General features: G+C 37.7%; 1 protein-coding gene across 7 annotated transcripts in view; it reads right to left on the reverse strand.

The window, feature by feature from the left end:
* PEX5L (peroxisomal biogenesis factor 5-like) overlaps positions 1-25,371 on the reverse strand; it is a 227,819-nt gene that overhangs the window by 52,376 nt on the left and 150,072 nt on the right. For all 7 annotated transcript variants that reach the window (XM_004675002.2, XM_004674999.2, XM_004674997.2 and 4 more), the window contains 4 exons: positions 22,588-22,782; positions 20,173-20,296; positions 18,790-18,886; positions 8,125-8,220 (listed from right to left, as the gene is read on the reverse strand). In XM_004675002.2, the coding sequence (XP_004675059.1) occupies positions 8,125-8,220; positions 18,790-18,886; positions 20,173-20,296; positions 22,588-22,782 (512 nt within the window). The remainder of the gene's footprint in view (positions 1-8,124; positions 8,221-18,789; positions 18,887-20,172; positions 20,297-22,587; positions 22,783-25,371) is intronic.

The raw sequence follows: 25,371 nt of genomic DNA on the forward strand, positions 1-25,371 counted from the left end.
ACTGCTGAGGGGAGCAGCGGGCGGGTCAGGAGAGGTCTGCCGCCCCATGTGGTCGCCTCCGGGGCAGGCTGGAATCGAACTCATGCGGAAGTGGCTTTAGTTTCTTAGTGCAGTGCTTTAACCCGCTGTGCCACCAGGGAGGGCCCATCTAACCTTTCTTAACCTGTCTACAATTGGACATGGGAAGCATGTTAGCATACATGATATGCTAAGCTTTAGGAAATCTGTATCTCAAGCAGTTAACCTTAAGAAACCTTCACTGTTACCCACAATAAACTTTCAGATTCTTTTTTGGATATTGTGTCTAAGTCAGAATGATTTAAGTAGTGTTAATCCATTAATCTCTTCCACCTATTTCAAAGAGGTGACACTGTTATAGAAAGCAAAAATATAAGAGGTTGGTAGAGACAGATAATCTTGGCTGGTGGGCACCCAAATCAACACTTTGTATGAATCAAAGCAATTTAGGAATGATTTGCAATTTCATTCAGTCAGTTAATTTTGTTGAGATGTGCATCAGGTGTACGATATATACTCAGAGAATAACTTCAACTGAAAACAAAATTTTCTATAAAAGTATTTAAAGCTTATGTTACTAAAACTGGGTATAGCTGTTGTGTTGTTCTGAATGTGGCATATCCTGGTTAAAGTTAGGATGACAAGAAGGCAACCCATGGTTCTGAAACAAGGAATTTCTAGTTCACAGTAAAATTTTTCACTATCTATAGTCTTATAATAGTGGTGATAAACTTTTCTGTGATTTTTCAAAGTGTTACTGGAAGGGAAGTTAATCTGACGCCTGAATAAGAATTTTCTTATTCAGAAATTGAATAAGAGTTGTCCTTATTCAAGGACAAGTTTGTGTCCTTGAGATGGGAAACAGAAATGGGAAGTTAGCAGGTAGAGCTGACCATGAGGTTTGTCATAAAGAGAGATCTAGGTGCTGTGAGAAAAGACCAGTCCCATGGTTAAGGGATGAACGGGCAGGCTTCTAAGGACATGCTCGGGTCACAAAAAGTCTTTTGTTCATTGAGCCTTGGGAATCACAAAGGATAAACTGAATATCGGTAGAAAAGTGGGGAGGGAAGTTAGAAAACTACATTTTAGAGTTAGTGAAAATCTTGTTTCTGTGCTGTAAGGGTAATTTTTCTAGCTCTATGTTACTGAAATGTGTTGGGGATAGAGAAGGGAAAGAGAGTAGGAGAGTAGAAGGAGGTTGGAGGTTTGGGGGAACAGAACAAAGTGACAGCTATCTACCTGCATAGCAAATTACCCCAACATGTACAAACTTAAAAAAAAACAAAAACAACACATTTAGTATCTCACAGTTTCTGAAGGTTAGGAAGTCAAGGGTTGGGCAGGTCTCCGGAGAGGTTGCAATTACGCTGCCTGCTGGTGGTGGTGGTCGTGGTGGTGGTGGGGGGCAGCGGCTATTGTTATTTGAAGACTCAGCTGGGTCTGCTGGGTCTGGAGGATGCTTTTTTTTTTTAAAATTAATTATTTATTTATATATTTTTTACATTGTTGTGTTGGAATGCAAACTGAAGAATCCTCCTAAAAGGTGGCTTACTTGCATGGCTGTTGGCAGGAGGCCTCAAGTCTTTGTTGACTGTTTCTAGAAGGCCTGGGTTTCTCATCTGTTAAGGGTCCTCATGACATGAAACTGGACTTTCCCAGAATGAAGGAAAGCTCTTTTGGGAGAAAAAGCAAAAAGCAGGTTGCAGTACCTCTTATAATCTAATCTTTGAAGCCACTCTCATGACCTCCATTTTTTCCCCCTATATTTTAGAAGTGGACCACAGACCCAGCTTACATTTGAGGGGGAGGAGAAAGAACCTCTATATTTTGAAGGGAGTAGCAAAGAATTTGTGGATATTTTAATTTAGCACAAGTAAGTAAAGCTCAAAGGGAAGAGAATTAGACTATGGAAAGAATTCTGAACTTAAAATTTAAAGGTTTTAGTAGCATTTAATAGGCTCAATCCATTAGCCAAGTGGATTTTAAACTTAGGCGTCCTGTTTTCTTTTCTCTGACCAGTATAGCTTTCATTGTCCATGAAGCTTCATTTTCCCTTGTTCATGTATTTCATTTTTCCTTTCAAAAATTGGCTCACATGAATACCTCTCTCAGCATAAAAACAGAGCTATGAGAATATTGACTGAAATGCCTTCAGTAAACATCATAATAATCTTGGAACCAAGTAAAATGTGACTTTGATTCCAGTGGCAAAAAATTCTCATTTGTTCATTTATTTATCCAGTAAAGATTTGTGCAGCCTTACGCCATTCCTAATTCTCTGAAAACAGCTGAGAACATGCAGAAGGTGAGATAAGACACTGCTTATAAGAATTCAAAGTCTAGTGTGGCAATGGATATGGAAACTCATCAGAACTCCCCCAGTTGGTAAATTATACTCAGGCAATTTGTTCCAAGAAGTTGTGTGGTTCTTCAAGCTCTTTCAGAGCAGAGAATGTCTTCATTTTCTGTTCTTAGAGCCAGCACACAGTACCTGACTCAGGAAAAGCTAGCATGTCTGATGAATTTGTTGTTAAATCAAATTTATGTTGAAGGTTGAGGCACCTAAGAGCCTAACTAGCCAAACACAGTATCAGATGCTGGTTGACTCTTTCCCACCTTGCTAACCCTGATAAAGGTGGTATTTCTGGCAAGTGGTTGCAGGGTGCCAACTGCTCACTTGACCTTCTCTCTCCTTGCAGGTGCAGCACAGTGATCTCCCGTTACTGCAAAGGAGCTTCAGGCCTTACTGGGCTCCTGGGACTGCCTCTCCTGGTTACTTCTGCTTCTCCCTGTGCATCTATGCTAAGGAGAGCACATTTAGGATGTTGGCCAGGAAGACACTCCAGGAGGAAGCAAGGAGGATGCTGTTTTCCCTACTGGCTCAGGAAAGATATATTTAAAAGAAAGAAAAAAAGAAAGAAAAAGCCTACAGTAGGAATATTTAGCTCTTTGTCTGAAAGTTACAATTTTTTGAACAGACATGAATTTGCAATGAGTTTTCAATAAAACATAAGACATGGAGGCAAAAGACACATCTCAAAAAGATCTCAATATTCCTAGTAGTTTGACTAGAGACTTAACGTCCCCAGCCTCTGCATTGAGATTTCAGGTCATGTGGCGTTAGTTCTTTTTCCAGCGCTTTTTTTTTTTTTTTTTGTGGTGGTGGTGGAGAAGGGGACATTTTAGTTCAAACTTTAGTTGAATTGAATGTTGACAGCTATTGCTTAATATAAGTAAAAACTACTTTGTACCATGCACAATATAAAACGTTACTTCATGGGGAGGTTACTGTTACCATCATTCTTATAAATAAGTGTACCTCACTGACATTAAGACCAAGAAAACCACAGAGGACACTTCAGTACAGTTCCTGGCAGAAATCCACATGCCACTGACAGAATTATTTGTTTACACCACTACAGAAATGCAGATACTAAATTACATTAGGGCTAATATGGCACTTTATATGCAACAACAGATAGACAGAAGTGTTACCATATTAATAGATTAAAAATTAGCCACTCACCCAGTAATTCACAAATGTTTATTGAGTACTTAGTAAGTGCCAGACATTATTCTGGTTGTTGAGGTGTAGTGGGGCAAGAGAGATGATGTCCCTCATCACTTTAAATGAAGGTTGCATTTAAAGTGGAAAGATAGACATAAATAGAAAAATAAGTGAAATATAAACAGGAAAGGATCCAATGGTAAGCAAAAGGGGAAAAATAATATTTTAGTTGCTGTGATAGCAATTGAGTGATCAGAGTTAGCTCTGCTGAGGCTTTGACACTCAAGCTAAAATTTGAATGACAGGAAGGAATCTGTCCCAGGAGGATCTGGCCAAGAGTGCTTTTGCAGAGGGAAGACAGTTTGGAGGAAGCATAGGGATGACAGGCAGGGGACAGTGGGAGATAAGGTCCTTGTGTAAGAGGAACGAGAAGAAGCAGTGTATCCGAGAACTAGCAGGAGCTGGAGAGGGGACCAATCGTTACATTGAGGAAGGATGATGACAAAATGCTTAGAATGGACTAGATTGTAAAGGAGAAGGTATTGTGTAATCAGATGACATAAAAATGTAAGATGGAGATTTTGGAAAGAGTCAACTTGTCTTAGTCATGATTTCTTTCTTTTTAAAAGAGATTTATTTATTTATTCATATAGAACTGGGGTACAAACCTCTCTGAGAGGCTTCATCAGAGACAGAGTGGGGAGCAAAATGGGCAGATCAACAAAGTACACGCGTAGGGGAGCAGCGGGTGGGTCAGGAGAGGTCTACTGTGCCCCTTGTGGATCACCTCTGGGGCCCAGGAATGGAACTCGCATTGAAGTAGCTGTGGCCAGCTTGCAGTGCTGCAGCTTAACCCATTGTGCCACCAGGGGGCGCCCAGTCATGCTTTCTTTCCCTTCCTCCTGTCTTCCTTTTTTAAAATTGAATATTGCATTTTAACATTACATAAGTTTCAGGTGTGCATGATTGCAAATCAAGATATACATACACAACATTAAGTTCACCACTAAAATGCAATTGACCCCTTTTAACTGATTTACCACCTGATTCTCCCTTCCCTTCTGGTGTAATTTTCATCTGGGTCTGACTAGAGAGTTGAACTGTCAGTAATGATGCCAATCTGTGGTGTCATTCTTTATTTTAAGGCAAATGTGTCTTGAACTAAAAATTTGTCTTGAATTAAAGAATGAGGCACTTCTACTTCTTTTATGAATCATATCTCACTGCAGTGTCTATGACTTGTTACTGTCCTCTCAATTACTAGCATAATACATTCATGATGATTGAACATTTGGAAAAAACAGATAAGCTAATGGAAGAGATAAAAACCACTCTAAGTGTAGCCACCCAAGAATTGTATCTGCTAACATTTGGGCACTGACTCTTTCTGGTTCTATGGTGCAATGATTTGGAATACAGATTCTAGAGTCTTAATTGCTTGTAAAATACCACACAACTGGTTGCAATCTCCCTAAGCCTCCATTTTTTTTCACCTGAAAAATGGGGATGATAATTTTGCCCTTTTCATAAAACTGCTGTAAGGAGCAAATGAGATAATTCATGTCACCTTCTTGATGTAGTGCCTGGGATGTAGCATGTAATCAACATGTTAGGAGTTATGCTATCATTTTACAAAAGTGGAATCATATTGTAAAACTATGAGTATATAAATCATTATTTTAATCATCCCTACACATTATAGCATTTCTTAAATATTTTTCTATGTTATTTCTACTAGCATTTTACCATAGGGATCGAAACAAGTTAATTGTCTGTTATGAAACATAGTTCTGTTGCAGATTTCATTACTTAAGAAAATCCTATAGTGAAAACATTGCAGCCTTGTCTATTCAAGCTTTATTCACCATAATTATTTCTGTAGGATAAATTCTTTATCTTTTTAAAGAATTATTTATGCATACAGAATTGGGGTACAGGCCAGAGGTGCAGGGGTGGTGAAAGGATTCACCAGAGACAGAGCGGGGAGCAGAGCAGACAGATTGACGAAGTACACTGCTGAGGGGTGCAGTGGGAGGGTCAGGAGAGGTCTGTGGGTCACATTCGGGGTAGGGGATGGAACTCACACTGAAGCAGCAGCTGCTAGTGTGCAGTGCTGTGTCCTAACCTGTTGCACCATCAGGGTGGGAGGTCCTCTGTAGGATTACTTCTAAAAAGTGGTTGGGTCAAAGTCATATATATTTTCAAGACTTTCTGATGCATTTTTTTTATGTGTTTAACCACAAACTTACAAATATCCTAGGTAAGGATAAAGTCTGGAAGTAAATCATCTACAAATGTGTGCATATCAGTAGCTCTGATTTACCATCATCAGCTTAGTGTAAATACTCCACTGCCTCTCATGTGTTTTCTCCAAACCAACTCACACCTTCCGATGAGAATTATCTCCCCTTATTCCTTCACAAAGCCTCTCAATTCTAGGCTTCCAACTGAGTAAATTTGCTTACAATTTTCCCTCTTGCTGGGAATTCTGTACATACTATTTGTTTTACTTGAAGTCATAAGCTCATAGGTTTTAGCATATTAGAATACCAAGCCCTTCATCCTTTAGATGAGCAAAACAAAAGTAGAGAGAGCAAGTGATTTGCCCATTGGTCATCTGGTTCACATTATTGCTAGGTACCTAGTCAAGGTGTCTTCATTTCTTTATTCCTCACACTCTACCTAGTCCTGCCCCTAGTACATCTAGGCAGCCAGTAGGGTTTGTAGTACTTTAACTGCTTAAAGAAATACACAGTTTTTTGGAATTTTGTAACTGGAAAGGATTACAGAGGAGTTGATATCTATATTGGTTAATGGGATATATGTCTCATTTAGTAATTAATGACAAGTTGGATTAAAAATGCAGGTGTCAATTCTTTGAAGAACCAAGAAGACAAGGATTCTTGAGATGAAATGGGGTCATGTAGAGAGTATTAAACTAATTCTGCTTTATTCCACAGGAGGCAAAATTAAGTCTAAACAAAACTGATGCTGCCAAGAGACTAATTTTAGCAAAAATGAGGGAGAGGTTTTAGTAGTAAGGACTGTACAAAACTGAAACAGATTTCCTTCTAAGAAGTGAGTTGGCCCTATATGAAAGTAATCAAGTAGAAACAGTGATAATTTGTCATGTATATCTTAAAAGAAACAAACTTTTGTGTGTGTGTGTGCTTGGTTGGGATAGATGATTTTAAGGTATCTAACAAAGGCAAGATGAAATTATTTTGTGAATAGATGGATAGATGATATATGGATGGTTTTTTTCTTGCTGATATATTGCTTTGTCATTAAATCTTTTGAGAAAAATCTATTGTTTTTCTCATCATAAATTGGGCCAGATAAATTCAAATATATTCACTTAGCCAAGATTTTATGATTCTAAGCAATCGTTTTTTTTTGGGTGCTACTTCATTGTGCTATGCACAATAAGGGTTCAAAAGATAAATTTAAATGAGCTCTTCGGGCTGGAAAAATCTACTTTAAAGATAAATTGAGCTACAGCTTCCATGAAGTTTAACATTTTGATTGAAATGAGCTGGTATCAATGAAATATAGCAGTAGATTACATTCAAGAGCACTAAATATGCATTAACTTATTTTTTTAATTAGAAAAGTTTAAAATTAAAAGAGGACATTTGGATGGATTTTATTGCAATGAGATAAAAGTGTCCTCTTATTGAGTTTCTGAATGATGATAAGAAATTATGGCTGGAATTATTTCCTAGAATATAAAGAATTCTTCTTAGTATTAAACTACAAATAGGATTTAATTGCTCTTCAAGTATGGAGTTTTTTAAAGACTGCCCATAGTTTAATAATTACATGCATATTCTAGTGGTAAAAGAACCACATAAATGAGCCATATTGAAAGAATACTTTGTTTTCAAGATTTCACATCAGTAATAGATGTGGAGGTCCAACCAAGTTTGTATTTGGATTCAGTAAAAAGCTCCTCTCTCAAAGAGCAATCTAGTAAAGCTGTGATGAGTATCATAGACAGCGTAGTGCTACTCTGTGATTTCAACCAGGAAGGAAATGGATAAGGAACAGCAAAAGACACTTTTTCTCCCCTTGCTTCCCTGCTTTTTTCTTTCTAAGGGTCAAATAAGGAAATTGGTGTTCAAATAAAGTAATTTATTGAACTTACCAACATTGTTTTGAATGGTCTCAATGGTGAAATATCTATGGCTCAAATAAAGATGGATTGTCCATTAACATATTTTGTAAAATACGTACATATACAATATAAATGCATAATACCTCAGAGGTAACAAGACTTTCTATGTTTCAAACACTGTATTAGATACAGAAACAGGCATAAGAAGTGGTCAAATATTCATCATGGAATAACGTTCAGTTCAGTGTTCTCTTCTAGAGCCACTGCACCTATCACAAAATTGTGAGAGATTGGCATCTATTAGTCACTTCTGGTAGGAAGTCAAGAGTTCTCTGATAACAACAGCTTTCATTCTAACAATTTTAATCATTGTGATTTCTGTCTATAACGCAAGACCCATTCCACATATATCCTGCTGAAGTCTGATATTTTCAATTCCACTCTCAGAAATGTGAAACAGAAAAACAAACAAAAATGTTACCTCCACTGCTGCTTTTGCCCTTTCAAATTCTTCTTCTAAGGAGTGGTTTCTGGAAAGTAATGCACTTCCCCAGCGCTGTTCTTTGGTCAGTCGAGCCTGAAATAAATCCAACACATGGTGTTATAATATTAGGATCACATAATACAAAAATACAAATAATTTTCCTTTAAGAAGCAAGTGCAATTGATGTTATTTTTGACTTTAAAAAGCAAGTGCAATAGATGTTATTTTTGAAATATTTTTCAAGCATGATGTTGTTCAAATTGTGATGGTAACACACAATGTGTGTGATCAGCCATGCATTTTTTCCTACAGTGGTCTTATTACAGAGAGGGAATCTCCATAAAAAGGGAGATGTTCCATGTTCCCTGACCTACCTAACGAAGTGTGGCGAGGCAAGGGGAGCTAGAAGAGACTTGGAGCAGGAGATATGGGTGAGATTGAAACAGGGAGATACGTGAAGAAAATTTATGTTTTTTCACAGCTTTGGGTTTACGCTAGGGATTTGGGAAAGACAGAAGGAGACATGTGTAGTTGAGGCATGCATGCAGAGATACCTGGAGAGATGTGGGTGAGAGACATGTGGGGTTGACAATGGCAGTCCTTGTGTTGGTTTGTACTTAGCTTTTGCTCCTTTCATCAGAGACTTGGTTGGCATGTTTTCAGGACTCGGACCGCTTTGGGCCAACCCTATTTTGCTGGTCATTTACCTGGGAGGAGAATGGTATCTTTGGGTGTTTTATTGGAAAATTATAGTCCTTTCTTCTCGTCTCTCTCTATATGCACCAATCCTAGTAATGTTCTTTTACACTAAGAGTCTGTTTGTCTTTATGTGGCAGATGGCAAAACTCCTTTAAAGCATGCAAGTTGGGGGTCCCCTCAGTTGTACACTAACACCCTCAGCCCTTGTCTTATTAAAATCAACATCCAGACTTTACCTTCCAAATATTCTACTTTAATTGATCTTGGTTCCAGGCACTGATGTTATAGTAAGCCTCCCATAGGATTCAAGTATGCAGTTAGGATGGAGAGCTTGCATTCAAAGGCTAGACCTAAGAACTGATATTTGAACTTGAATCTTGTTAGGAAGTTCAGCCTGGGGAGACTTTGGAAGCCACAGAGTGGGAAGGAGGCTGCCAGGTTCTCCTTGTATGTACAGATCATCATGTTGTTTCTATTTCCTTTGACTACTTTTTCAAGGCACATATTTGTCTCAGGTCCCATTTCCCCAGGACATTGCCCTCTGAAAATAATCATCTCGTAGATGAAACCATGTCCAAAAATGCCAATGGCTTTGTCCCAGTTAACAGGCACTGTAATACCTGTAATACACACCTCAATTTAGTGAAATACAAATACTTTTAGAAGATTTCTCCTGCCTGCCCAAGAGTCTGCTGGAATAGAATAAAAGTTATTAAGTTTTAACTTCACGAAAACAAATACATTCTTTTTGAAAAAAATTAATCATGGAAAATAAGAGATATACCTCTAGACTTTCTGTAACATCGGTATGCTATTTTGCTTTTTCCCACTCAATAATATATCTTGGAGAATTTTCATATTTAGGACTTTGACATCTAGCTCATTCTTTTCCCAGGGGTTTTCTGGTAAGGCTATCCTGTTGTTTGTTTAGCAAGCTTTCAGAGGTTTTCTGATTTTTCTGCTTATAATTGCCTGACTTGTCTTTCTTCCTGCACTACTGTGGGAGGTCCGTGAGGTAGGATTTTGTCTGATCCTTTTGTTCTCCTTCTATCTAATCCAAGGCCTGACAAGTGATGAGTGGCTAGATTACAGGGTGAAGGATTGCACTGATAAGGCAGCTAGGCCTCAGGGGGTGGGAGGAGAGGCTTGTAGGGTCTCTCCCTCCACCAGCTTTCCTGAATGGAGTAGGTACTGTTTGCAGGAAATATGAGGAGTACATTGCATACACTCAGAAGGAAAAAAAAAAAAAAAAAAGTTTCAGTAAATTAGCCTTCCGTGTTCATCAAAGCAAAATAGACCCATTAAATAATACCGCACTCCCCTTTTTTAGAGCAAGAGCAGGTTCCAACATCCTGGTGTTAACTGCACCATTGCAGGGATCCCTGGCCTCTGAGGAACTATTCATACTTAGTAGTCCAGTCTCACCCACACCAATAAGAACGTCTGGAGATGGGACCTGGGCACAGGCTCAAAAATCTCCTCTAGGGATTTTGACAAGCTGTCATTTGTGGAAACTAATGTCCTAAAGTAAAGCTTGTTCCTCACTTAGCACTTATCATCTATATAGCTCAGCAACTTTTCATTCTTTCTCCACCATCATGGCCTCAAAAGGACTACCCCTGCCATTTATTATTACATAATAGTAATAGCACATGCCAGATGCTCTTTTTTTTTTTACATTCAGGTAAGTATTGTCAACTCCATGACAGTGAGGCACAGATTGCTTAATTCACTTGTCCAAATTCACACAGCTGGTGGTAAGTGGTAAGGTTGGTGCTTCAGGGCCTGTTCATGTACTCTACTGTTTTTCACTGGAGGTTGTGCTCAACTGACCACTTTAGAAAGATGCAAAACATAGAAAAATCTGTCTCTCAGAGACTGTAGCTTGGGTGAGGGAGTCAGCTAAAAAGCCTTCAAAAATTGGGCCCTCCCTGTTGGCGCTATGGGTTAGGACGCAGCACTATAAGCTGGCTGCAGCCACTTCAGTGTGAGTTCGATCCCCGGCCCTAGAGGTGAACCACATGGCACGGCAGACCTCTCCTGACCCACCCTCTGCTCCCCTCAGTAGTGTACTTCATCAATCTGCCTGTTCTGCTCCCAGCTCTGTCTCTGGTGAAGTCTCTCACCACCCCTGCACTTCTGACTTGTACCCCAGTTCTGTATGAATAAATAAATCTTAAAAAAGAAAAGTTTTCAAAAATACTGCAGTGTGAAAATATAATGAAGCTATCTATAAGCAACAGTCTTAGACTTTGCTTTAATGAACTTGGGAAGGTTAATTTATTGAAATAATAATTTGTGTGCTCTCCTTCCTGATATACTCATTACAGGACCCCTATTATTTCTTCCATTGTCAATAAACATTTATTTGAAAATTGATTGTGTGAGTATATCAATGAATAAAATCCTGTATTTCTTTCTCTTAATCCCAGAAGATAGCTGTGTACTCTGTCAAGTTTTCCTCCAATCCACGAGGCCAGGGAGAGCTTGCAGGAATTGAAAGGTGATTTGTTTTTGTCCTGTTGCCTAGAGTGGCAGAGGTCTAGGCTGACAAACCCTACAACCTGGGGTCGGGGAGGTAAAGGCTGCAGGGTGCTCTAGTGGGGTACCCAGTTGAGAGTAAGGCTGATGAACAACACAGGGGCCAGGTTTTTGGAGAGGTGCCTGTGGTCGGAAGGGAGGGGTGCTGAGGAGGGCAAATCCAGGATTGCCAGGCCTCAGCCCTTCCCTCCCAGGTGGCCCAGGCCTAATGACTATAGTGGGTGAGATCATCTTCCCTTCTTCTCTGAGCTCTACCATAACAATTATCTTCTCCCAATCCTTTGAATCAAGTAAGAAAGAATGGGAACCAAAAGTGAGATTGAGTATCACAACTTCCAGGGCTTGGGATGTAGATATACCTACACCACCATTGAGGACCACCATTCAACAATATATTTGATTAACAAATATAAAGTCACAGATGGTCTATAGCCTTTTAGAATGGAAAACTTGTTCAAGTGTTACAGACTGGTAGAAAAGTTACCCCTGAAGGTGATATAATCCTACTGTCTTGTAAAAGTTGAACAAAGTCTTGTATAGAAGTTGGTAAATTTGCTTCAGCATTTCTTTCCCCACTAGTTATATCACTTCTCATTCTTTAATCCTTTGCTTTTAGAACCAACAGTTTCCCTGCTGGTTCCCTCATTAATAAAATAAATAATAAAATTTGTGCATTTATACAACAATTTCATAAATGACCCATGAATCATATTAGGAGAAGAGAAAGTACTAATAGGTTTGTTGCAAGGCACCTCCTGTTACTAGAGACACTTTTACCCATGAAATATGATCTGCCTTTCTTGGGAAACTGGGCCTAACAGGACCCTATCACTGGCACTGGCTTCCCCTCATCAATGTTTCACGACACCAGTGGATTATGAATTGCAGAAGACAAAGGGCACTATATTTCAGGAAGAAGAGCAGAATTGTTCAGGATTCTAGACCTGCAGTTTTTATTTTTTTTTGCCACTAAAGTAGTATGTATAAATAGAATCTTACTGTGCAAATGAAATTTCTTTGATAATACCTTTACTATTTAGGCGAGTGCTATTTTCCACATTGTTAGGAGGGCCTTAGCTTATTACTAAGACAAAGTTTTATCTACCTCACTTTTTAAATCCATTTATTTTGCCTAAGGAAGCATGAGATAAATGCTATAAAATATAGATAGCGCTAAATGCATGAGATAAATGCTGTAAAATATAGATAGTAAAGAATGTAAACAGAAGCAGTTTCTTTGTGTATACAGAAGTATCATGTTTTACATCCTTGTTAGTGTTTGGATAGTGTGGGATCTCCCCCTTCAGATGTAGTTACCATCCCACCCCCATGAACAAAGCATCCACAGCCCTCTAGTAGAGAGTTTTCCAACTGAGATCACTATGTAACCAAAAATTCTGAAACTTTTTAACAAGTGAACTCGGACTTGTTGGCTTAAGACTAGGATAAAATATAAATTATAGTCCATAGAAATATTAGCCTTCCTTTCAATCAAGGCATTTATCTTTATTTTTACATCTAATTTCATTACAGACAATATCTGTAACATGGAAAAACATATACCATTGACTCTCGAAAAACTTGGGGGTTGGTGACACTGATGCCTTCACCCTGAGTCAAAAATCCAGGTATCATTTATAATCAGTGCTCCAAATCTTCCTTTGGGTTCTACATCCTCAGGTTCGGTCAATGAACACTTATAGCTAGTTGACACTTGTGAATGTGGAACTCCAAGATGGAATAAGATCTACAGGCAGGTAGTTCAAGTTGGTGTTTTCAAGGGTCAGTTGCATAAGTATTGCTTATAAAATGCCAATATTACTTAGTATTTAACCAGAGGAATGGTAAACAAGACAATTGCACCCCAAGGCTTATGTTGCAGCTGTGTAGGTAAAGCAGTGACTTTATACAGTGACACCCAATTTTGTGGGCATCAGAATCAGCTGAGATCTAGTTCACACACATATCGCCAGACCCTGCCCTAGGGTTTCTAATTCGAGTAGGTATGAGCTGGGCCACAGAATCTGCATTTTTAAAGTTCTCAGGTAAGGTTGATACTACTGGTTTAAGAACTACGCTATCTGAGCTAGGTATTGATATTTTGTCAATAGAATGCTGGTAGATCTCTGGGGTTCATAAATGTACTCTGATGGAGGCATTTCTTTTCTTCTTTGCATGATTTTGAAAAATGCTTCAGAGTTACAACAATCTGTATTGGCTTGGCTTTATATCAGAATTTTAATTGGTTTAAGTTAATTGGATTTTAGGTATTACACTTTCCAGAGAAGAAAACATTTAATTCCCTAGGTTGGTGATTATTCTTAATGATAAGCACTAGGTTAAGGGGAAGGAAGATGAATTAAGTAACTTTTTAAGGAGAAAATTATGTTTTATTTTCTCTATTTAAAGTTATAGCTGTGATTAAAATTATGATTTGAAAATTTCTCTTTGTGGGTGTGGCTGTCCTAACATTTCTGTCAATTAATCTCGATGTCATTCATATTTTCTCATACAATTAAGTTCACATTATTGTTAGTTGTCTCCCACTAAAATACAGTACTTTTCAAGAAAAATTGAAGGGGAAAAGAGATCTTCACAACAGAAAAGAAAAAAATAAAATAACAGCCAGCAGACCCTAAATGACAATATAAAAGTGCAATCTCTGGAGTCAGTCAGCCTCGAGTCAAATAGTGATTTATTATTTACTACTAACTAGAGATCTTGGACAAATTACTTAATTATTTAATCTCTGCAATCCTCAGTATTTCCATCTGCAGAGTGTTTGTTCACTCAGTGAATCCAAATAAGAATTAAATACAAAAATTCATATAAGTATAAGCACAAAATATTCAGTACACATTAAGTATGTAATAAAACTTGACTTTTGTTATTATCATCTTTTTGGGTAGTGCTTATCAAGAAATTCATTAAATTAGAAATTCGCTAAAATATCTGTGTTTAAAATACTTGTGCTTGTGGTTAATAGAGATAAGTTGGATTCTTACATTGTAATGGATCATTTGAATACTTCCCTCATTGAGATGACCAGGATTTCTTTTATTTTAATCAATCAACAGATATTTATCATATTTACTCATGTAAAACATCAGGAACAAATTCCTAGACCTATGTGCAAAGCAAGGAATGGACTATCTAGTCTCCATTAGGTATGCAGGTTTTGAATCTTATAATTACCACTGTCTTTCTAAGTTTTTACTGCTTCACTTATGACCTTATGGATAAAAGACATTCAGTCATTTGTTGAACTGAAATAGAAATCATCAGCATTTCTAAGAGTTTGAGAATGAATTGGAGAGGGGAAAGGCACAAAACAGTATATGACAATACTAATTTATCTGACAGTATTTCTGCATCAAAGTGGTTAGTTTTTAATTCACAAAAGTACCAGAGCTTGTAGTGACAAAGGAAATAGATGTTCTGTGAATTATTTCAGGTGGACAAAGTTTATGTGATTGTTAAAAACAAGGCTTTTAGAAGTTGATGGATATGATGTGAATCCTGGTTCCTCTCTTTCACCTTGGGAAAATTACTTCTGCTCTCTAAGTTGCACTTTATTCGAGAAATGGGAACAATATCAGAGTTTAGTGTGCTTTTAAATATTAAGTAGTAGAAATATTTCATATCACACATATTATGTGTATACTAAATTAGTTATTAACAGGAATTTCATTTGATATTACTTCTTCAAAATTCAGAAAACATATCTGCATTTATATCTTAGAATTAAGTTGTTCTGTTTTGGGATATTGTCAACTGGATGAATTGTGCATGATTTGGAGAGTCTGGCTGCTGTACATTCTCTTGCTAGCTCTTGCTATGTTGAAGCTCCTCTTCCAGATTCCAAATTTGAAATAGAAATGTTTGCAACATCAGTCTTTAGAAGTGGGATTATTGCTATGATTGTTATTTCCTCACCACTACCTCAATCCATGAATGACAAAGGTTAATTTTACAACATCTTCTTTAATATTTTCCTTCAATTCTTGAAATATTTGATCATTTTCCAGGTTGCATAATTTATTTAAGCAATTAACATCAGGGAGTACTAATTAGTACTAATTACACAATTTGCATAAGTGTGAAGAATCTTTTCTTAAATATATAAAGATTATATCGTTTATTATATGTTCCTGCCACACTCTGATTTGTGCTGGGATGAAATCACATCATCTTTAAAAGACTCTTGAAAAGAGACTTGACTATTTTTCCTTTTCACACTTAGAAAAAATTGTGAACGTCTATTCCCTTTGATTCTGAAATACGATTTTAAAATTTTTGTGAAATATGATTTTTAAACCAGTTTTGAAAATAGCTCCTACCTGTTTAGTCTAATGTAGTTTATGATGACCTGAGAGGAAGTAAAACATTACTCTGGTTTTCACATGAACTGTCTGAATGATGGTGGAGCAATGACAAGTTATGACAAGCTGAAATTGTTCACTTGAATAGTATGCTAGTCAACTGTAAGTTGAGTTTTTATTTACTTATTTATTTTTATTTATATATATTTTTTTAAGATTTATTTATTTGTGCATTAGGAACTGGGGTACAGGCCAGAGGCTCAGGGGCGGTGAGAGTCTTAATCAGAGACAGAGTGGGGAGCAGAACAGACAGATCGATGAAGTACACTGCTGAGGGGAGCAGCGGGAGGGTCCGGAGAGGTCTGCCACACCATGTGGTCACCTCCGGGACAGGCGGGAATCGAACTCATGCGGAAGTGGCTTTAGCTTTTCAGTGCAGTGCTTTAAACTGCTGTGCCACCAGGGAGGGCCTGTAAGTTGAGTTTTTATACCACCTACACCTTATCTTTGTAAAGGGATCTTTTTTTTATGGGTGTCTTTTTAAAAATTTTAATATAATAGTTTATTTTTACATCATTTTGTGCCTTTTTCCATCTCAGTCGTAATCCCTGTGGACTTTCCATCATCAAATCACCCGTGTGCCATTACCATAGTCCATTTTTGATCCCACTCCACCCCTGAAAAATGTCTCTAGTATATAGTTGCTTATTATTATTATTCTCCACTCCTTCACCCCTGGTCTGTAAAGGGATCATTTTTAAACAGCAGTATCCTGCTAACAGTTAAAAACATTTTTCTTGTCTTTTATTTATTTTTGTTGCTTTAGAGTACAGTTTAATTTTTATATTGTATATATACAAATATATTACATCGTTCTTCATTTTATACATTTTTTAATCAAAGTTGTAATCCCCATGGATTTCCTCCCACCACTAATTTATCTATGTGCCATCGCCATAGTCCCATGTACTTTTCCCACCCCGTTTTGAGCCTATTTCCCTCTCTACCCCCTAGAATGTCTCTGGTTTATAGTTATTTGTACTCAGTATTTTTTCTTGCTGCGTATTGGAATGACTTCATAGTTTTAGATGAGTAAATCTGAATCTCAGGACATTTTCCTAACTTGATTGCAGGTTGGAATTAAAATTAGGAGATCATGAATTTCTTTAGGAAAATCTTGAGAAGTAAATATATGGTGTTTCAGGAAAGAAAAACAAATTAAAGGGTGAATTCTTTACAAATAAATGGTAACCCTCTAAAAGGATTCCTGAGGACCTATTTATACTGAGAACTGATGTGCCGGAGGGCAAGATTGGGACTCTCATAAAAATTTTCCAAAGCACATTGTGTTTGCTTGGAGGCACACCAGTGGGTAAGAGGCAAGATGATGTGGGATGAAATCACACCATCAGCAGGAGAGTAGCAATCACTGGAATAATAAGAGAAATGCATCGTGGGTCTCCATGGCAACCAGGGACCCGAGCTGATCCTCTACCTCTCTAGCTCCACATAAAACAGCCCACCTGTTCCAAGTCTCCCCCGATGTGGAAACAAATGTTCTAGTGCAACATTAAATTGTTCCAAGGACTCCAGTTTATGAAACAGTACCAACAACACTAACCAAATCCAACTCTCTAGTGTACCAATCAAAAAATGCTTCTCTAATAGATTATCAATTTGCTTTTTTAAAGGACACATTTAGAATAACACAGAAGAAGAAAACACATTTTTAAGCTACATTTTAAGCTTACATTCAGTAAGCTTCCCAGGGTTATTTGTTTCGGAATTTAGTCGACTCCCTGTTCAGCAGAATTCTGGGAACAGTCATGTTCACCCCTCTCTTGTGTAGTGTGAGGTATATGTGGAGTGCTATTAGTGGTCTAGAGAGCTTTCTAGATGACTACCCTTTCTTCAACATTTCCTCTCTCTCTCTCTATTTGTGCCCTGGCTTTTCTCTTACTCATTAAGGGTGTATAGTCATCTTTCTTATCTCACAATGCTTTAATTTCTGTCAATAAAAAATGGGGACAATAAATAAATTTATTTCAGAGTTATTTGTTAGGATTGATTAGCTTACATATACAAGACAGCCTTATCACAGCATTCAGTAATATTTACTATTGTAATTACTCCTTTATTTCAATTTCACCTAAGACAACACATAATTGTTCTTAGTTTCAGTATCTTATCTATGTAGAAAACTCAATGTCTCTTGCTTATTTCATCCCACTTATATTCAACTAGATTGCACCCATACATTTCTAAAGAGATCTTCGTGGTGTTAATTAAGGCTGCTCCTTTGTAAAGAGTTTGAAAGAATGAGAAGATGGTGATGGATTAGGCTTTTGGGGGGCAGACTTGAGCCACAGGAGATCACTAGTTACTAACAGGCTAGTTACCCCAGAATCCAGGGTCAAGTATTGGACAGATCGATCTGGTTCATAACCAGTAGTGATTAGCTGAGTAACCCAGAAAATGGATTTTTGACTTTACCCACATTCTTTAAAGGATCTTTAAAAGTGAAGCTAATACTAATTCTCAGAATTATTTGAGCATCATATAAACATGTATAACACATAGCTAAGTTCCTAATTCATAGGTGAGAACTCACAAAATGGTACCTCTTTATTATCATTCTTGCTAATATATTTTTTCCTAAGCATAAAATTTATTTTTCATATGATAATCAGGACTCTAGTGTATAAATCCTTTGTTCTACAAGATGTAAATGTGAATGAATACTCAAGATGTAATTTCCTCTTTTTTGTGTTCTGTTATATAAATAGTGCTAATACTGGAGTAGGACAGATTTTGTCTTGCAAAATAATAGAGCAGTAAATGATAGAACAAAGAAAAAGTGCTAAGTAGACAGAGAATTTGTTTACACACTTCCAGTCAAATATATACATCTATTTGATAAAATAGATATAATTATGTTATTTAAAACATTGATCATTACCTAGTGAGAAAACACATGAAATGCAAAATACAGAAGAAAACTTGAAATCTTTTTGTGTAAATTTTAAATAAAATATTTATGATACAATTTTTTTTTCTTTTAATCAGGAAATATGGGTTCATTGAAGAAAAGTTCAGTTACCTGTGTTGGAGGCACTAATTCCAATTCTGAAGCTGACTCAGAGTTGAGAGCACTTTTCCCACCACTCAGTTCTGGTTGAGATCTGTGTTCTGAAGACCTAGGGGAGATGAATGAAGTAAATTAATGCAGAATGAAAGGCAAACTCAGCTGAAAACTCAGGAAGGAAACCTACCTGATTTGGAATATTTAGAGCCATTTTAACATAATTTTTAATCAGAATATTGATCACAAAGATAACTTTAATGTATTTCTACTACAATGACCACATTTAGAATTTAAATGACTGCAATATGTTAGATATTACTATCTATGATTGAGTTAGAATTCAGTTCAGTTATGTTCAAAAAGTAAATAAATGCAATATTGCTCTGGTTACTATAAATTCTCTTATTAAAAAGTATGCTTACAGGCAAACCATAAGTCTGAAGTATTAAGCAGGGGAGGTTTGGGAGGAGTCAATACAGGGAAGAGAAGAACACAGGGACTGTGGTGGTGGTTCACAGGTGATGTGATCGTAGAGCTATCAGGCCTGAAATGAACAGTGATGTAGAAAAAAAAGTATGGATATTTTGGGGAAGGGGAGTTTTTCATAAAGTATCTCAGATTTTATTTTCTTTTAAAAAATACTGATATAGAATATGAATTGTCATAAAAAATGGCTATGATTGAAGGGCAACATGAACGGAAACACTTTAAAAATATGGAAAATTGGCTGTGGTCAATTAATTGTAAACACCTGTGGTCAAGAAACTGTGGTGACAGTTTATGGATATCTTGGTGATGGTAATTTTATGGGGATTACAACTGAGAGGAGAAATCAAACTTGTACAAAACTGAACCACCATACAAAAATAAATAAATAACAAAAAGTACAGATAAACTCAGGTGGTCAAATTTTCTTAAGGAGGAACCATCATTATTCTTACTCAGTGTTTTGTCAGACTTAAGGTTAAGAAGGTCAGAAAAGATTATCTGTTAATTAGAAAAAGTTAATTATCACTTATATAATATATTGAATACACACATATATACATAAATATATGCATGTATCTATTTTGATTGATCACCTGAGAAAATTACACATTCAGAAAATTATCAACAAATACTGAATTATGAATTTGATTATTTGATTATTTCAGTATATGAGAGAAATAACCATACAGTGGATACATAAATGACTGTTTTCTGATATTAAAAACATCTGGCCCTCCCTGGTGGCACAGCAGAAAAAGCACAGCACTAAGAAGCTAAAAGCCACTTCCACAAGAGTTCGACATTCTCCTGCCCCGGAGGTGACAATATGGCTTGGCAGACCTCTCCTGACTTGCCCGTTGCTCCCCTCAGCAGGACACACAAATAAATCAATCTTAAAAAAAATCTTACCATAATAGTTCTTTTGATCCAGTTCTAGAAGAACATGATTTTCTCTCCGCCATTGGGTGTCCTTTGCCATTTCTATCTCCATGAAACTTAACATCATCCCATTTTTCCAATTGCGTTTGAATATCTATTAAGGAGAGAGGAAGGAGGCAAGGGGGGCCGGGGAGAATGTGAGGTGCAGAGACAAGAGAGATTGAGGAAGATTAAGAAGTCTTATACAAGATAATGTTACTGAGCTGATGTTCTCAAACCCCACGACCAATTTTTAAGGTCACACAAAAATGAAAATGTGCGGTTAAATAAAACAACATCTGCTAACTTAAATTATTTTCACAGTTAAGCATCAAGTTGCTTTATCTAAACTTATTTCAAGAGGTATATGCATTTTGAATCCAGTGTGTAAGATCCATGGGATCTGGTATAGAATTGAGTATATGGACCACCTCAGCCTGCAGCTATCGAGGTGACATTGAGGCACTTTGGGCATGTTTCTAGAAAGAAATTCTGCTTAGGAGATGAGCTTTATTTTAAAATAGAGGTAGGGAGAAACTGGATCACATAGCTTTTGTATAAACTAATTTTTTTTTTTTTAACCAAAGAAAGGGATTTTGAATAGGGATAATGAGAAAGGAGGCCATGGAGAGAGCCAAGAGAACACTAAAGCTGTTTCCCCCTTGTGATTTCATTCTTAGTGATAAATAATTGGCTGGGCTTTCTTTCAGTAAACCACTAACTCAAACCTGGGGAACAGTTTTGTCATTTATAAAAAGAGTCTTGGAGTTGATGTAATTTAAAGCTCTTTCAACTAACTATTTTTATGACTACTTCTCAAGACTCTTTCTCAAAAGTAGAGACATGAAATTTTCATGTACATGGTTTTTGCAAATGCATATTGTAATTTATTTAGTTGTCTACCCTGAAATAAATTTATTGTATATGTGAGCATTTAGTTATACAGACTTTAACAATTTATAAATGCCATCTATTCTTTTGAATAAACCTAAGACATGTTGATGGTGAGGGCATATTGGAGGTAATTAAAAAGTTTTGTTCCAAAAAGACAGGTCCTAAAGAGGGATATGGTGGAGAAAGGGAGTCCTATATATCAAGTGATTTTTCAACAATGAGTTGGTTTTCACTTTTTTCTACCACATAGTGTTGGGTAATCTCATCTATACCAATGACTGTGATAGCCACTCATACTCTCTTTGAAATCTCCATTTTGTACTCAGCTCTTTTTTCATAAGTTCTGGAGATTATATAAATATATAGGGGCCCTCCCTGGTGGTGCAACGAGTTAAAGTGCAGCACTGCAAGCAAGCCACAGTCTCTTCAGTGTGAGTTCAATCCCCAGCCCTGGAGGAGATCCACATGGCACAGCAGACCTCTCTGACCCGCCCGCTGCTCCCCTCAGCAGTGTATTTTGTCGATCTGCCTGTTTTGCTTCCCACGCTGTCTCTGGTGAATCCTTTCACCACCCCTGCAACTCTGGCCTGCACCTCAGTTCTGTATGCATAAATAAATAAATCTTTAAATATATATATGTGTAATACATACATATTGGATTTCTCCACAGAGAAGTCTCACAGTTTCTTCAAATATAACAGGTTGAAAACAACTGCTTTTTCTTTATTTCCCCTCTTGTATCCTCATTACAGTTGGTACATTCTATTATGTCTTCTTTGCTGGCATATACACATTTACATATTCTCAAGTCTTCTTACATTATTTTTAAAAAAATCTGTCTCTCCTCTGCCACTACTTTGGTTGTCTATTTTGTTTTCTCTGCCTCTATTCCTTCCTCCACACATTCTTCAGAGAGATTTTTCTCAACCCTTCCCCTCCTGCTCTGAAACCCACAGATCTATGGTCAGCTTTCAAGAGTTGGTGTTAAAGCTTTTCTTTGTCTGACCCTTTGGTTTCTCTGTATGCCACATATAAGTAAGCATTTGGTATTTATCTTTCTCCTTCTGGTTCATCTCACTTACATAATCCCTTCCAATTTCATCTAAGTTGCTAAAAATGGCATGAGTTTATCATTTTTGATCTTCCTTTCCCACCCTATGCCCCTCCCTCCCTCCTGCCTTCTCTTTTTCCCTCCACCTACCTCTAGACTGAATCCTCCTAGAAACCAGGATTCATGTCTTGTTTTTATTTGAACTCCAGTGCTTCATATGGTGCCTGTCACATAACAGGAACTCAATATACACGAACTAAATAAATAAATGAATGAATCCACCTCAATTATGCAAAGTTGAGCTCCCCAACTGCCATGTAGTCTTAGCACACAAGGAATTGTATGCTACCCAGTTACTTGTATGGAGTCCTGCTCTCCTGCCCATGGCTTAAATGTCATTTGTGTTATTTCCCTATGTCAAGGCAAGGTGGAACAGCAGGAGACAACAACTTCTGCCTTACCTAGATCTAAGGATGACGTCTCCGGGCCTCGGAGAGGCTGGGCTCTCTGTTCAGCATCTGCGCTGATGAGGTCAGATCCATCAGCCTTTTTCTTGAGGGATGAGGTTTTTGATGAGGTCTCCAACTTCTTGGCTTTGGTTTGGGTTTGAGAGATGGGTTCACTTAGGTCAAGGAGATCTAAGCCTGTGGTCAATACTATCAGAAATGGAAGAGGTTAACACTAGCCTATCTGCTGTTCTGAAATTATTAAAAAAATTGACTTCAGGATTTTGTGTTTGCAGTGTAGAAGCATCAGATTTAGTTAGCTCATAATTGATTTATAAAGACCATTTGTGTTTAGACTGGGAATTTGCTGCATGTTCTTTTTTGGCACAGTACAAATCTGCAAAATAGGACTTAGATCAGCCTCAGTGAGGAAAGTTTGAATGAAATTGAAATGGTAAAATTGAGCAGAGTTCAGGTACTATTTAATTTATAGCTTTGCTTTATTTCTAGAAGTTTATTTTAGATTGTAATTTTTCCAGAGATAAGCCAATCTGTCATGTTTAGAGATATGTTTGCAAAAATAGTAATGAGGAAGACTTGTGGAAATTTTTAAATGTTTATGTCTTTTAATTTTAAATTACTAAACTATACTAAGTAAAAAAAAATACTGTTAATTATCTTTTATTTAATGCAGCAGCTCAATCAGAAAGCAGCTTGCTACTTGGGCTTACACTAGAGAGGTATTCCACAATCCAAGGTTGATGAATAGGTACACATGGCAAAACAAAGCCTTTGCTATTTAATATGCACAATTAAATTTCAATGTAACAAGCCATAGCTGGGTTTTACTTTGACTTCCTAGCAGGTTGATTTATATTGTGTTAAATAATCTAACAAGGCAGGGCCTCCCTGGTGCAGAGGGGTTAAAGGCACAGCAGTATCAAGCTATTGTTAGCCACTGCAGCATGAGTTTGATCCCCCTGCTTGCTAGGAAACTGATCCACATGGTGCAGCAGACCTCTCCAGTCTTGCCTGTTGCTCCACTCAGCAGTGTATTTCAGTAGATCTGCCTGTTCTGCCTACCACTCTATCTCTGGTGAATCCGCTCACATTCCACAAGAACTGGCCTACACCCCAGTTCTTGTATGCATATAAATATTTTTTTTTTTTTTTAAAGATTTATTTATTTGTGCATACAGAACTGGGGTATAGGCCAGACGCTCAGGGGCGGCGAGAGGCTTCACCAGAGACAGAGTGGGGAGCAGAACAGGCAGATCGACGAAGTACACTGCTGAGGGGAGCAGCGGGCAGGTCAGGAGAGGTCTGCCACGCCATGTGGTCACCTCCGGGGCAGGCGGGAATCGAACTCATGCGGAAGCGGCTTTAGATTCTCAGTGCTGTGCTTTAACCTGCTGCGCCACCAGGGAGGGTCTGCATATAAATCTTAAAAATAATCTAATAAGACAGAAGTAATAATTTGTTCAAAGGCAAACTAGACAAGTGAGAGTTGCAAAGGCAAGTATTGTAACTCTTCCATTGTCTTTTCTCTTACAGTGCAAGTAACCCTGTGTTTGAGTAACTCATTGTGAGAGATGGAAAATTCAAATTAGAGATGGCACCCCAAACTCTGCCTCTTCTTCAGCCCTGTCAGCTGAGAGGCTGGCTCCTGAGCTGGCCTGGAGGCCAGGGTCCAACTAGCAAAGGAAAAACACCTATATGACAGAGAAACGGCGAGTCTGAAACTTCTCTGTCACTATGTCCAGCAATGCCATCTCCCAGCTATCCTCTCAGTAGGGAATGGATTTTTGCTGCTGTCCAGTCCTCTTCCATTTGCTTCCTCCACTCCCTCAGGGTGGGGTCAGGGTTTCCTTAGTTCTGCATGCCTCATCTTCCTCCGTTGGTCTCCTTGTGCCACCCTCAGGACAGCGTGGTAAGTTTTACTCTTGATAATCTTGTTTCCTGACTACAATGACCAATTGCAGTGAAAGAATGTTGCTAGTGACGTGGATAGAGCAGACTCTCCCACTGCTTCAATGTGTGACTCGGAATAACTCTTCACCTCTTGACCTCTCTGAGTTTGTTTTCTCGCGTGAAAAATGAGAGATGAATGGCCTGTCTTTTAGGCCTAAGGAGAAGATTAACTTATGAATTAAAGGCACTCTCTGCCAGGCTTATCAAGGGCCTTCAGTGTTTATTCCTATTCTTTGGCAGCCAGTTTGAGAAGCTTTTCTTTTCTTTTTCTTTTTGTTGTTCTTTTCCTATTTCCCTTAGTTTCCATTTCTATTTCAGGAGAGAATCAGACCCATACACTGACAGGAAGAAGAAACACCATCAGGAATAAAATGGAGGATGAGACAAAGATATTGGTTCTACTGAGGATGTTATTATGAAGTAAAATTATCATAAAGAGATATGAAAGTGTCAGATTATCTTATCTGAGTCTTTTGAAGAGAAGGAAGCCACTTTCTGAAGCTAAGATTCTCTGAGATATGCAGTGTTTTGTGGTTAGCCAGTCCTTGAAAGTGGGGGGACAGAGTGGCTTTCAGAGCTGAGCTGCCTGACTTGATATCTAAAACCAAAGCATGGCCCACAGCCAAAACAGGCGAGGAGGGCACACACTTTATGTCCTCTGAATGTTTAAACAGAACTTTCCAGGTCCCCATTTCATTGGCAAGAATTCTAGACCCAATGTAATTTCCTGTATAATAGAAGGAAGGAAGTGGATAGCAGTCTCTGGGATGCCATGTATGTCTTTTTACTAATTGTAAAAACAATTAGGAATTAGTCACTGCTCTTAGA

Source organism: Condylura cristata, unplaced genomic scaffold (assembly GCF_000260355.1).
Source record: "Condylura cristata isolate star-nosed mole 26May11 unplaced genomic scaffold, ConCri1.0 scaffold00003, whole genome shotgun sequence".
Taxonomy (NCBI): Eukaryota; Metazoa; Chordata; class Mammalia; order Eulipotyphla; family Talpidae; genus Condylura; species Condylura cristata.